Source organism: Mesocricetus auratus, unplaced genomic scaffold, assembly GCF_017639785.1.
Source record: "Mesocricetus auratus isolate SY011 unplaced genomic scaffold, BCM_Maur_2.0 Super-Scaffold_100172, whole genome shotgun sequence".
Taxonomy (NCBI): domain Eukaryota; kingdom Metazoa; phylum Chordata; class Mammalia; order Rodentia; family Cricetidae; genus Mesocricetus; species Mesocricetus auratus.
The window spans coordinates 333,799-348,539 of NW_024429253.1; the positions used below are offsets into that span (position 1 = coordinate 333,799).

Below are 14,741 nucleotides of genomic sequence, written 5' to 3' on the forward strand. Positions count from 1 at the left end.
AAACACATCTCAAGCCGGGCATTGGTGGCGCACGCCTTGAATCCCAGCACTCAGGAGGCAGAGGCAGGTGGATGTCTGTGAGTTCGAGGCCAGCCTGGTCTACAGAGCAAGTTCCAGGACAGCCTCCAAAACAGAAAAACCCTCTCTCGAAAAAACCAAACACCTCTGAGTGTTTGGAAAGTACACATGAACCCATGACCCAGATGAACGTGGACAAGCCCCATGCATATACTTGGGAAGCAAGAGGTGGCAGCCTCTACATCATGGCTTGGGAGTAGGGCTGAGAGTTGCTTACCCATATTGTCAACTCCTCGGGGGATGATCACATCAGCATACTTCTTGGTCTGAAAGATACAGAGGAGTCTCCTGAGGCTGTCTCCTCCAGGTGACGTTAACAAGGGATGAGAGCCTGGGTGTTGGCAGCACTGGTGAGTTGGGGACAGTCTTACACAGGTGAGAGGTGGGGTCTGGACAGTGAGGCAGGAGATGAAGAGTGAACTTGCACATCAGTGCCTGCTGTGTTTGCCTGGCCACAGCTTATTGCTGGCTTAGGTGGGCGTGACACCTCCCACAGTTCTTGGCCTCTCAACATGGGACTGAAGTCTGCAAGTGTTCTATAGGAATGAGTATGACAGGACGAGAGCTAAGCCATGTACAGCCTGTGAGCCGGCCTGCACTGTATGAAGACATACATGGCACCGATCACCTGCATCCTCTCTGCTTATTTGTTCTAATGCCAGTGACACTCCAGCAGGACCACTGAGGAATGCAGGGGGAAAGATGATGCTGAGGGGACATGGTTGAACCAGGAGAAGCCCAGAGAGGGAGAGGGCATACTCTGGCAGTGGGCCCAGGAGGGTCAATACTGCCAGTCTGTATGTTTGGGTTAAGGAGGCCTGTCCTCACAGCAGACAGGTTGCTGAAGGCAGTGGAGACCCTTCCTGTGAAAGCTGAGTGGATCCAGCAGTACCATCAGGCAGGGTGAAGAGGGGCAGCCTAGAAATGCTTTGAGGGGCTGGCTGGCTTGCATGATGGGGAGGAAACCCTGGGGAGGTCAGCAGCACAAGGATCAGGCATGGAGGTGGCGGCTGCTCAGATGCAGGACTGGGGTTTGCTGCCTACTCACCACCTACTCAGCAAGCCCCGTGGGACTGCAACAGTCTGTGCTTCACACATTAATACTTTCCAGAAACTTGAGAACGCATGAGCACTAAAGAAAACCTCTTTCAGTCAGGTGTGGTGTACACTGTAATCCCAGCGCCCAGAAGGGGCACTTTCCATATCAGCAAATGGAAGTTATCTATCCTGTTTTTGACTGTTCTGGTTCCTTTACTTTTGGGGCCAGAGACAGTCTCTGCATTTCTGGTTCCTTTACTTTTGGGGCCAGAGACAGTCTCTGCATTTCTGGTTCCTTTACTTTTGGGGGGCATGTGGTGGGTCTCTCCATGTATCTCTGTCTGTCCTGGAATGTACTATGTACACAAAGCTGGCCGTAAACACTGAGATCTTCTGCCCTTGAGTTCTGGGATTAAAAGCATGGACAACTATACTCAGCTTTTCTTTTTACTTTAAGAGATAAAATCCCGGGGACTGGCCGGGCACTGGTGGCGCACACCTTTAATCCCAGCACTTGAGAGGCAGAGGCAGGTGGATGTCTGTGAGTTCAAGACCAGCCCGGTCTACAGAGCAGGTCCCAGGACAGGCTCCAAAACAACACAGAAAAACCCTGTCTCGAAAAACAAAAACAAAAAAAACAAAACAAAACAAAAAAATCCTGGGGACTGAAGAGATAGCTTGGCAGGCAATTAAGAGCACTTGCTGCTCTTGCAAGAGGACTCAGTTTAGTCCCTAGCACCCACATCTGGCAGCTCACAACCTGCTCCAGGGGATCCTACACTCTCTTCTGGCTTCCATGAACACACCCATGCACATACACAACACACACAAATACACTTTTTTAAAAGAGGCAAAATACTATTAAGCTTCTCTTTAAAACACTCCAATATGACAATGAGTGTGATGGCTCACACTTAAAATCCCAACACTCAGGAAACTAAATATAGAAGCCTTCCATGAGTTCAGGGTCAGCCAGGGCTACAACCCTCAGCTCCCCACCACCTCCCTCCCTCCCTGAATTGGGTAAAGCTACAAGCTCACCTCTAACTTCAGAACTATAAGATGGAAAAGCAGCAAACTCCTAATATGAGTCAGCATGGTTCTCAGCATCTGCTCCAGAGTATCTGGAGAGCATGAGCCCTGGAGATCAGTCAAAACACCCAACAGCTACCAGCGAACAGTCCAAAGTCCTAAAGAGCAGCTCCAAGCAGACACACAAACCAGGCTTCGGGGAACGGCCATGCAGGCGCATCAGGGTCTAGCCTAAGGCAAACAGGCAGAGTGCAGACAGAGAGGGGGCAGAGCTGGGACCCATTTTCATTTCTGAATGGATAAAGGCAGTACCGGCAGGCAGAACTCCTCGAAAGCTGGCTTCACAAAGGTGGTGTACTGGGTCAGAATCTGTTCCAGGTCCCTCCCTCGGTGCACGTCCCGGAGAACTGCAGCAACAGAGCAAGGTACCACCCTGAGCCCTCCTTGGACCCCTGGGGGATCCCAGCCCCACCCAGGCACCCACAGGCCCTTACCTCTTCGAGACAGCCTAACATCAGAGTCTGTGTCCACAAAGAGGCGCAGGTGGAACATGTCCCGGATCTCCTGCGTGTAGAAGACCAAGATGCCCTCGAACAGAACCACATCAGCTGGGTAGACCACCGTGGTCTCTGGCAACCTGCCAGGGAAAGGCCAGGCCAGGCCTTGCTTGATGGCCCACTTTAGTAACAAGGCCCTGACTGGGGTGGATCCAGCAGAGGACAGTGTGTGGACAGCCCTCTCTCCCCGCCCTCCCAGGAGCTACCTGCTTACCTTGAGTGCGTCACAAAATCATAGGTGGGGACCTCCACAGTTTTGCCTTCAACAATGTTTTTCAGAGTCTTGTGCATCAGATCATTATCAAAAGCATCTACAAGAACATCAAAAGGCCAGGCTACCCAGCTGCCCAGGCAGACGCAGAGACTGCCTCTGCCCAGGGTCAGCACGGCTGGGAGCCAGGGCTGCTAACACCCCACAGCACACCACGGGATGAAGGATAACACTGTCCCACCGGAACTGGGACAGAGACTTTCTGATTGGCCAGCACTGGGGGAAAGAGAGATGATTTGGGCCTCTGCTCCTCTTTGTATCTGGGGAGAGCCAGTTAAGGGTGCTGTTCTCTGACCTTCTTGTGTTCCTAGAAAAACTGAAACTTTCTAGGAAACCTTCCAGACCAGCAAACAGCCCCAAGGCCTGGGCACCAGGTGGCCCTCTCTGAAGGCTGTCCCCAGACAGTTTGGGGCAGTAGGATGTGCAAAGGGTCCCTTAGCAGCAAGGTGCAGGGAAGCAAATTCAACACACTGAGAAGTGACCCTGAAGACCCCTCTGCTACCTCCTTCCCAAGTGGCTCTAACCAAAGTCCTGAACGGCTCCAGGCCCATTCAAGTATGTGCTAGTATGTGCCTCCTTACCAAGTGAAATGAGAGCAAAGCTTCACGAAGTCTCACTGCTTCCAAATTCCAATACATCCCTACCTTGGAAGCTGGTACCCAGGGGTTCTCTCGGTACAGCCTTGGTCATCGTCCACACACACTCGTGTACAGCCTCCCGTGGTAGCCTGCATCCAGCAAACAGCTGTGTGCCTCTAATCTGGCAGCCTGCATCCCACGGGCATCTCCTACAGCCCTGGTCCAGCAGTCTGCATCAGCACGCACCTCTGTGTCTGACTGGCAGTCTACGATCCCGGTAGAGCCTAAGTCGCAGCAAGTCCGCCCTCCACCCCCACCTCTCTAAGCAGTCTGTCTGCATGTACCTGGGTGGTCGAAATTGTACTGTCCCTTCAGGGCCTTAGCCTTCTGCTCTGCCGTCAGAACCTTATAGAAGCAGTCCTGGCTCAGGATGACCAACTTGCGCTGCCGGCGGTCCACTTCGTTTTGTCCCAGCAGCTCCATAATCTTCTCGCACACTGTTGACTGGGGACAGAAAGCGCCGGAAATGGGCTTGAGCAAGTGATCCTCCAGGACCTGGGGGCGGCCCCTCGGCTGCTAGCAACAGGTGACACGGCTGGGCGGGAGACAATGGCGCCCCCACCCGCGGCCCGTCAGTCCCTCCTCGAGGCCCGGGCGCAGGCCACTCACCTTGCCGCTCGCGGTGCCACCGCTCACGCCGATGAGGAACGGCCGCGGCTGGGGACGATCCGCCTCGGACGCGACGCTCTCGCAGCCGCTGCCTGCCGCCGAAGCCATGTCAGCGGCGGCTCTACATCCACGGACTCTGCCCGCTCCCGCCGGGACGCAGGGGCGAACGCTGTGCGCATCGCTTCCGGGGACCAGCACGCATGCGCGCAGGGAGAGCGGACCTCCGCGGAGGCCTAGAAGTGCCTGGGTGACTCCGGAGCGACCCTGGTACCTGGAGGCGGGGCCTGGACTCCGCCCCCCACGACAACCACTCCCTGGAGGGTTTATTTTTGGGTGTGTGTGGGGGGGGGGTCTTTCTTTTTGTTTGTTTTTGCTTGGTTTTCTTTTTTGTTTGGTTTTTTTTTGTTTTGTTTTTTTGAGACAGGATTTTTCTGTGTAATAGCCTTGGCTGTACTGGAACTCGCTCTGTAGAACAGGGTGGCCTCCAACTCACAGAAATCCTCCTGCCTCTGCCTCCCCATACTGGGAGTAAAGGCGTGCGCCACACTGCCGCCTCGAGTTTTCACTCCTGGGCAAGGTGAGAGTCTCCACCCCACGCATCTGTAGCCGCCTCCATTTCCCAGCACAGCCGCATCCTGACACATTCACCGATGTATCTAGGGCCTTCTCTGCTTAGCTCAACCGCGCCTCCTGCCGCAGGTGCCCCTCCTCCCTCAAGCTGGGAACACGTCATTCTGAGACATTTAGGAAGACCTATCTCTCCCTGGTGCATTATTTGAGTATCCTAAGAATCTGTTAGAATCTTTTCCTTTTTAGAAAGAATCTTGCCACATAGCCCTGGCTGCCTGGAACTATGAAACCCAGACTGGTCTCATCCTTGTAGCAATTCTCCTGTCTCTGTCTCCTGAGGTTGGGGATTACAAGTTCGCACCACCATGCACAGCATTTTAAAAAATTAAATACGATTTTAATTGTGTGTGTGTATGTGTTATAGGTGTGTGCATATGAGTTCAGTGCCTGGGGAGGACCAGGTCCCCAGAAAGCTGAAGTTACAGATAGTTGTGAGCTTTGTCCATTGTGGATGCTGGAAACTGAACTCTGGTCCTCTGCAAGAGTAGTACACACGCTTTTTAAAATATTCCCCTCAGCTGGGCGTTGGTGTTGCACGCCTTTAATCCCAGCACTCAGGAGGCAGAGGCAGGCAGATCTCTGTGAGTCTGAGACGACCAGCCTGGTCTACTGAGCAAGTTCCAGGACAGACTCCAAAGCAATACAGAGAAATCCTGCCTCAAAAAAACAAAATAAAAAATATTTCCCTCATATTATTATCATTATTAATTATTATTATTTTGTTTTTTTTTCAAGATAGGGTTTCTCTGTGAAGCCCTGGTTTCCTGGAACTCGTTCTGCAGACCAGGCTGGCCTGGAACTCACAGAGATCCTCCTGCCTCTGCCTTTCAAGTGCTGGGATTGAAGGTGTGCGCCACCATGCCTGGCTTTAAATTCCCATTGTAAACATTGCTCCTGAAGTTCATTTTCCATCAGTAATTAAGGTGTTGGGAGATGGGGTAACTCAATTAACTGGACGCTACTGGACTCTCAGCCCTGCTGCCTGCCTTGAACAAAGGTTCTGGCAGTTCAACAGGCAACTCAACTCCTTTTACGTCAGGACTAATCTTTGCCACACTTGGCAGAGGCTTTGGGAATGCTACACACTGAGCAGAGCCCTGAATCACAGCCTCACAGGGCTGTTTCACTTTGTACCAGACTCTCCTATCGTAAGCCTCTCTAAACTCTGATGACTGTGCAGCTGTTCCACCGAGACCAGCATCAGTAAACTGATCATCCACAGCAAGCCCGTCTCAGAGGGACAGGGCAAACAGGCTTCTGGGAGTCAGGGAAGAGACACTAAGAGACTCAAGATTGAATATAGCAAGCACGTCACCCAGCTGTCCCTCCTGTCCGTATCTACGTGTTTGTTTAACTCCGGGTGTCAGTTTAGCAGGCTAGCTAGAGCCTTCTCCGTTCTTGCCCTATATCCCCCTCCCCACGCCTTATTCTCTTATGTCTACTTTCCCAAAGGACACACGTCAACTGGTCTGAGGGTTCTAACTCAGCCTCCTGAGAGATGGAACCCTTCTGCATTATCTGGCTGCCTCTCTTCAGTCTACCCTTCTGCATGTGCTCCCCTCCCTATTTTTTCTCTACCAAACCAAAGTAGCCAGTAGTCTTACTTTGCTGTTTTCCTCTGTTCTTTTCTCCACTCATTTTCTCGGGAATTAATATATTGATACTCGCCGGGCGTTGGTGGCACATGCCTTTAATCCCAGCACTCGGGAGGCAGAGGCAGGCGGATCTCTGTGAGTTCGAGACCAAGCCTTGTCTACTGAGCAAGTTCCAGGACAGCCTCCAAAACAATACAGAGAAACCCTGTCTCAAAAAACAAACAAACAAAAAAATATATATATTGATACTCACCAACCACCAGTGTCTCTTTGCCCTTTGAAATGATTGGTGCTTGAAGGCTGATTATTTTCCAGTTGACAATTACTGGGTTTTCATAGAAGGCCTATTTGGCGGTGACTGTTTTGCAGACAGAATTCTACTGTGCCCTGGACTTCAATCTGACCAAGAAAAATGACATTGCAACCCTACTATAGCCTAGTCTGTCTTGAACCCTGAATGAAGAAAGGAAAATAAAATTTGAAAAAAGTTCTACCAATAATGCCAGCTGCATAAGTCCCCACAAAAGAACACAGGAAATACTAAAAATCAAGACTACATGTTTCTTCCCCAAATACTAATCACATCATAATGGACAACAAGGAAAATGACTTAGGCGAGATTCCAGACAAAGAATTAAAAAGAATGACTCTAAATATGCTGAAAAAAATTTACTCTCAAATGAGTTCTAACAGCTAAATGAAAATGGAATTCCACACAGAGAGGAATACTGAAGTAAAACCAAATTGAAATGCTGGAAGTGAACATAGCATCATCACCTCAGCACCTAGCCGATGGGTGTTCACCAGTCATTCATGTAAGGATTCAATTATTATGCTGGCCTGCCCCTGTCACCTGGCAGAATGCACTCAGGCAGCACTCTGGTCAGCCCAGGGTTCCATGAGAACCAGTCTGCACATGGGTGCACAGGACCGACCCCTTTAAAGGACAGACCCCGCCCACTTCCTCTTCTCTCTTGTCTCTCACCCTTTGCTCTTCCTCTCTCTCTGTCTCTTCACCCCCTCTCCCTCTCCCTCTCCCCTCTAATAAACTCCATGGTTAATGAATCTCTTGGTTCGTGTTTCATCACACGCCAGAAATGTAAACTAAAGAACAATTCAGACATCCTTCATGAAGTGGACCCTTCCGCGACAAGGTCACCCCAGGCATCAGTTGTCCTCTTCCACAAACAGAGAGGTGAAGCCAGCACCTCTGTGTGCTGTGTCTACGTACTCCACGCTGAGCTTTCCCGATCAGCACAGACAAAAGCAAGCAGAAAGCTGTGTGTGTTATTTGTAGGAAGCTAAGGCCTACAAGGCCAAGAGATGAGTCAGTGGAGTGTGCCTGAGGGCCTAGCCACAGGCGCCGTCAGAGGTCCTGGTCCTGCCTCTCCAGTGAGGGCCATCCACACGATATCACCAGATGGGAAGGCAGTCTGGGTGCTGGGAGGAGGGTTTAAGGCTCTCCCGTCGATGAATAAGCAAATCTGCTGTTTGCCTTTTACCTGACTCCACGAGAGAGTTGTTAGGACCCAGCTACATCTGGCGTCTGAACAGGTTCTAGTAGTCTCCCTCTCTTCCCTCGTGGCGCTGGACAGCACCCCCAAATGGTGTGCTTTAGTGAGAAGTGTTATGGTGAAAACTTTGCCCAGCCCCTGGCATCCATGTATACAAAGAGTCTGGAAGGTTATAGTGGAAGTTCCACCCAAGGCCCCCTCCCTCATTTCCCTCCAAAACTGTCCCCCAGAGAACAGACTCGTGTTTTTTCTGGTCTCCCTTCCACCTCTCCTCTCTGGGGGACTGGAAGGCCACCCAGGAGCACTGTATCCATTAAACATGGGCTTTTTCTAATTCAGTTTGATTTGGTCTGATTTGGATTGCTGTATTGGCAGAGAGGCTTATAGGGGTGTGGAGACTTTTCAGGAAGACCCCTCGATGCTGTGTTTGGTTCCCTTGGCAGGTAAGCGCTGAGGTCCTGTCTCTCCCCCTTTTGTGTTGGAGGCCGTGCTTGTCTGCCTGCCCAGTTAAAAAGGCACATTTTTTTTCTGTTCCGGTTCTCCCGGCACCTCCACATAAGGGCTGACCCCCAGGAGGTGGAGCCAGGGCTTGACTCTCAAACATGTCTCTTGTCCAGAGACATCATGTGGGTATATGGCCATGGCCTAAAAAACCACAGAAGTCTGCCACTAAGCATAAAACATAAAGGTCCAACACAAATCTCCACCCTTGTTGACGGCTGCCCACCAGCTGCCTCCCTCTACAAAATGAGTAACCTCTTCACCTGCACACCTTCCGTGTCTGATCTCTCTACAGCATCCAGTGACGACACAGACATTTCAAGCTCTATGAAACCTGCTGAGGAGAGCGTGGCCACAGTTAAAACCACACGTGCTGCTCCCCAGTCAGCTCCTGTCTGGCTGCAGGAGGATATACCTCCACTGCAGTATTCTTGGAGTGAAGTGCCTCAATGTTTACCTGCCCTGATGGTAGAAATTTCCTTGCGCTACGGTATGATCCCCAGTTACCAAAGCCCCTACCCCCCACCCCAATCTGTTGGAGCTGGTCCCCTTTCTTAGCTGAAAATTGGCTTACAATGATCAGGCAGAAGTTCAAGCACAAACAGACCTGGTAATGCTCTGGTGACCCTTGACATGCTCACCAGGTGAGGTAGCTGTCCATCCCGTCCATCAGGCACAGATTGGCCATCAAGCCTACTACTACAGGCTTCTGACCTGGCCTTCAAGGCTCTTAAGGCATGCACCTCTATGGCCCCTTCAGCTTACTTCCATAATCATATTCAACAGCCAGGGGAACATTTTACTGATTTTCTTGCATGTGTCAATAAGGCAGTAGAGCAGAGAGCAGACCTGGGTGCCACTAGGGAAAAGGTAATGAAACAGTTGGTTTGGGAAGGGCTTAATGCCCCAACATACAATGTAGTCACAGCAGTCCGCCATGAGGACATTCACTAGTGGGTATTGGTCACAAGACATCTTGGCTCCAATAACAGCCCCATCGCTGCCCTCACCCCTTTCCTGGATACCCTCCTTACAGGCAGGCAGATCATGCCAAGGACACACACAAGGACCCCCAAGTAGATAGATCTTGCTGGGGTTGCAGCAAACCAAGCCGTCTGTGGTATGACTGTCCCCAGACAAAACCTAGGACCTGATGCCCCAGATGCAATAAGGGATTTCACTGGGCAAAGGATGGCAGATCACAGCCTGCCAAAGCACCTACCCATTTAAACTCCAGGTGGGGCGCTCCTCTGATCTGCCAGTTAAGAGGATGCTTTGGTAATTCAAAAATCTATTGGACACTGCCCATGTTTCCATGCTCCCCGATGCTGACCTTCTATCTTGATGGACAAGCTGTGAGAGGCTTGGTAGACATGGGTACAGACATCACCATATTAACAGAAAGGAGGCTCTCCACTTTCCTCATTGGAAATTTAGACCTGGCCCTCCTATCAGTGGAGGAGGAGGCCAACAAGATTCAAGACTTACCACCCATCCATTCGGTCCATTGGAAAGACCTTAATGGCAACAAGGGAGCCATTCACCATATCATTTCTGTGGTACTGAGAAACCTCTGGGGCAGAGATCTTAGAGAATGTGGGTACTGTCCTAACTACTGACAATAGTTTTCTTTGATGACCTTCAGGTCCATGAAAAGAAAGGTTTGGCAAATCATGATCCTACGCATGGGTCCCACCCCCAATTCTAAGGGCCAGTGTCCCTCAGAAGTCCACCACGATCGAGCCTCCTAGCCCCATTCCGTTGATATGGCTCTTGAATCAAGACACATGGGTGGAACAGTGGCCTATAATTGAACTCAAGCTGTCATTCCTAAAGGAATTAGTTGCAGAACAGCTAAAGATGAGGCACATAGAACCAACCACAAGTAAACATAATACCCCAATATTTGTTATTCCTAAGAGATCGGGACGCTACTGCCTCCTGCAGGATCTTCCTGCAGTTAACGATCAAAGGGAAAAAGTGGGGTCCATGCAACCAGGCCTCTCCTACCCTAGTGCTACTTCCCCATCTTATTATATTTTAGTTGTAGATATTAAGGATTACTTTCTTCAAATGCCCATGGTGCTACAGGATCAAGCCCACTTTGCCTTTACAGTATGGGAACCTAATATGCATAAGTCAGTCGAGAGATATCAATGGATGGTTTTACCCCAGGGAATGAATAATAGCCCCACAATCTGCCATTTACATGTGTCTCAGGCCTTGGTGAATATTTCCAAGGACATCTTCTTAATCTGTTACATGGGTTATCTCTTTCTGGCTCATCCAGATGCAGTCTATCTATAAAGGACTGCTGAAAAAGTGTTACCTCATGTCATTACATCTGATGGTGGTGCCAGATAATGTTGAAATGATAACCCCCCAGGGGCTGAAGAGATGGCTCAGAGGTTAAGAGCACTGACTGCTCTTCCAGAGGTCCTGAGTTCAATTCCCAGCAACCACATGGTGGCTCACAACCATCTACAATTCAACCTGGTGCCCTCTTCTGGCGTGTAGGCAGAACGCTGTATATGTAATAAATAAATAGATCTTTAAAAAAAAACGATAACCCCCCTTTGCCTTTTTAGGTTTTTTCATTGCTAAGCATGCCCCCCTTCCTTTAAATTGAAAATGAAGGAATGGTACTCACTCTCAAAATTTCAACAATTATGTGGCATGCTTAATTGACTTAAACCCTTTCTGCCCATCCCTGAACAAAAGATAAGACACTTCTGTTCATTGTTGGAGGCCCCACCTGCCCATCCATCACGGTTGTGCTTACTCATGAGGCTAGAGATCTACTACAAAAGGTTGTAGCCATTCTAGCTACCTCTAGCCTGAAATGCCACAACCCTCAGAAAGCCCTGTTGACAATGATCCTCTGGACACCCAGGGGGCTTGGGGTAAGTTATGGCAATCTGGGACCCTATTATGGATACATCAAGCACATCCTGACCTGTACAAAGTCACCTCTACGTTTGATCAATTCTTTCAACTTGGCTTTAAGGCATGAATCTGGCATAGAGACTATAAGGATGAGAGCCAGATAAGCTTGTCTTCCCCTTTTCTTTAAGGAATACCCAGGCCGGGCGTTGGTGGCGCACGCCTTTACTCCCAGCACTTGGGAGGCAGAGGCAGGTGATCTCTGTGAGTTCAATACCAGTCTGGTTTACAGAGAGAGTGCCAGGATAGGCTCCAAAGCTACACAGAGAAAACCCTGTCTCGAAAAACCAAGAAGAAGAAGAAGAAAAAGAATACCCAGTCCCTCTGGGCAGACTCTATCTCATTCCAGGAAATGGTTGCAGGATTCACAGGAACTACTGACAATCATTTGCCAAAAAAAAAACAAGACCTGGGCTGGAGAGATGGCTCAGAGATTAAGAGCACTGACTGCTCTTCCAGGGATCCTGAGTTCAATTCCCAGCAACCACATGGTGGCTCACAACCATCTACAATTCAATCTGGTGTCCTCTTCTGGCCTGTAGGCAGAACACTGTATATGTAATAAATAAATAAATCTTTAAAAAATCTTTGATATGGGATATTTAAAACAAACAAACAAACAAGACCTTACACTTCCAATAAAGACACAGCCCCACACAGTCTCCTCCTCCACTCCCATCCCTCACAGCACCCTGACCTTTTGAGATTCCAATAAAAACAGATATGGTGTTCTTATCCAGCATCCTGGCTCCAAAGATGTTACTGTTCTCCCTAACCCTGGTTCCATTCACTTGGGTGAGATATTTGCCTTCCTCAAGGTTCTGGTGGAGTGCCAGAGCTGGTCCATTAACATTTTTTCTGACAGTCAGTATGCTGTACAGGCAGATCATGGGCTGGCCTTCTCTCCAGTCAAAGACTCACTGACCCCATTACCAGCACTATGCTGCCCATACAGGATGCCTTACATCAGAGGACTGAGACCTGGAACCCATCACATGTGAGATTTCACTACAAGTTACCCTGAATATGAGCTCCAGGAAGTGAGGTCACAGACACCGTCATGTTAGCAGCCAGTGTGGATTTCCTAGAGCAGGCCCGGGCTCTTCACCAGCGGCTCCGTCTGTCTCCACAGAATTTGAATAGACTTCTTCCTTTTTTTCTTTTTCTTTTTCTTTTTTTCTTTTTTTTTTTTTGGTTTTTTTTTTTTTTTGTTTTTTTTTTGTTTTTTTTTTTTGTTTTTTGGTTTTTACGAGACAGGGTTTCTCTGTATTGTTTTGGAGGCTGTCAGTCCAGCCTGGCCTCGAACTCACAGAGATCCGCCTGCCTCTGCCTCCCGAGTGCTGGGATTAAAGGCGTGCGCCACCACCGCCGGGCTCTTCCTTTTTTTCAATGGAAACACTTGCTCCAGGCATGTGCACGCGGGCCCCTCTTTCCCTCTTAGGACCTCTTCAGTGAGCAGGGGTTTATCCCCCAGGCTTGTTGCTTAATGCCGTCTGCCAGATGGATGTTATGTACTATGCCCCCCTTTGGCAATCTTAAGTATGTTCATGTAATAATAGATACCTGTCTGCCCTTTGTTTATGACCTTTCTGGGGAGACAGCCGTCAATGCCGTCAAGGCCCTCAAGTCAGCCACGGTAGTCATGGGGGTAACTTGGGCATGTAAGACTGACACTGGCCCTGCCTATGCCTCCCAACAATTTAGTGACTTTCTGGGGTCCTGGAAGGTCTCCCAGACCACTCGCATCCCCTGCAATCCGCAGAGACAATCCAGTTATAGAGAGGACAGACAGAGCTCTTAAGGAGCTGTTGGCCAGGACTAACTCGTCAGAGGCTGGGAGAGACCCTCATTTGGCCTAACAGAGATCCTTTTCCACTTTCTCAGTTTTGATGATAAGGAGCTCAGCCCAGCCTACAAGCATGGGCATCTCTGCCAAGGAACACACTACTGCCCCTGGTCAGATGGAGAGAGCCTGTCTCCCTGCACAGTAACTACCAGCCCCACCGCTAACCCATATGCTTGTGTTTTTTCCTCCAACATGGGTCCTGGTAAGAGATATGTGCCCGGCCACGAATCAGCCTACTTCCACCAAGGAGGGAATGATCCAGGATGGGTAATGTGTATTCCCCCCATTTTTGTTCTCTTTGCCCCTGCAAACAAATTGATTTATTGTTAGAGGAAGAAATTGGCACTTTAAATACCTTGATGAGACTCAGTTGTGACTCTCACTTTCTTCATTTTGTATAATGTGTTTTGAGACAAGGAATGTTAGTTTACCATGACGGGAGCCAGCTAAATATATTAAGGGCCCATGGTCAACTAAGTTTCTATATTATTCATTACAGCTAACACGTGTTTTGTTTGTTTGTTTGTTTGTTTGCAGTTAAAACAGATAAGGACCTTTGACTCTTCACTTTTTTAAAAAGTTTGGGATAATTTAAGAAGACTATTTGATCCCTCCTGGGTGTTCACATATGCCTTAATTGGCAGGGTGGTGTTGTTAATCCTTATTCTCTTTAGCATCTCCTGTAACACATCCAGCAGCAGCAGCAGCAGCAGGCAGTGACTGAGGGGACTCTTCAGGTGTTACTGGCTCTTAGGCATCCCTCTCACAGTCCTCCACAGGAGGTTATGCATGCTGGTTTTCTGAAATTCAAAAGACTACCGCCTAGCCCCCGAGCCTGGCAGCTCTCCAGGAATGGATGCTCTTTGAGGGCTGATAGTCAATGATGGATTAGAGCTTGTTGGGCAGACCAACCTAAGACAGGCACAGTCCAGTCGCTGAGCCCTCCTGAGCGTGGTCAACAAGGACTGAACAAAGAACTCTGGTTCCCACTGAGCACCCATGTAATAAGTAAAAAAAGGTGGATACACAGGGGGATGAGGCCTACAGGCCGAGCCAATGGCGTCTGAGGGCCTAGCAACAGGCACTGTCAGATGCCCTGATCATGCCTAGCCAATGAGAGACAACCATGAAATGTCAACAATTTCTTACCCTCCCCCACACCAGGAAGCCTTTTCATTACTGTACACATCTGATGAAAGCTACTGGGAAGGAAGGGTTGTTTTGGCTCAGGGAAGGCATTGTGGCGGGATTGTGAGGTGCTGTCACATTGCATCCATAGTGAAGAGCAGAGGAGATGGATGCTGGCCACTCAGTTTCCACCTTTTTGTTGTTTGTTTTTGAGATGGGGTTTCTCTGTGGCTTTGGAGGCCGTCCTGGAACTAGCTCATGTAGACCAGGCTGGCCTCAGACTCATAGAGATCCGACTGCGTCTGCCTCCCGAGCGCTGGGATCAAAGATATGTGCCACCACTGCCCAGCAAGCTTCCCCC

The 14,741-nt window shown here is 49.6% G+C and overlaps 1 protein-coding gene across 3 annotated transcripts in view; it reads right to left on the reverse strand.

The window, feature by feature from the left end:
• Positions 1 to 4,471, reverse strand: part of Uck1 (uridine-cytidine kinase 1) — a 6,121-nt gene extending 1,650 nt beyond the window's left edge. The window contains exons 1-6 of one of the 3 annotated variants that reach the window (XM_040736916.1): positions 4,224 to 4,424; positions 3,899 to 4,058; positions 2,920 to 3,016; positions 2,643 to 2,785; positions 2,461 to 2,555; positions 296 to 467 (exon numbers count right to left, since the gene is read on the reverse strand). In XM_040736916.1, the coding sequence (XP_040592850.1) occupies positions 296 to 467; positions 2,461 to 2,555; positions 2,643 to 2,785; positions 2,920 to 3,016; positions 3,899 to 4,058; positions 4,224 to 4,331 (775 nt within the window). In that variant the 5' untranslated portion in view covers positions 4,332 to 4,424. Of the gene's footprint in view, positions 1 to 295; positions 468 to 2,460; positions 2,556 to 2,642; positions 2,786 to 2,919; positions 3,017 to 3,898; positions 4,059 to 4,223 lie in introns of all 3 variants that reach the window. The other 2 variants (XM_040736917.1, XM_005087675.4) reach the window with 2 other exon arrangements.
• Between the last annotated feature and the right edge of the window lie 10,270 nt (positions 4,472 to 14,741).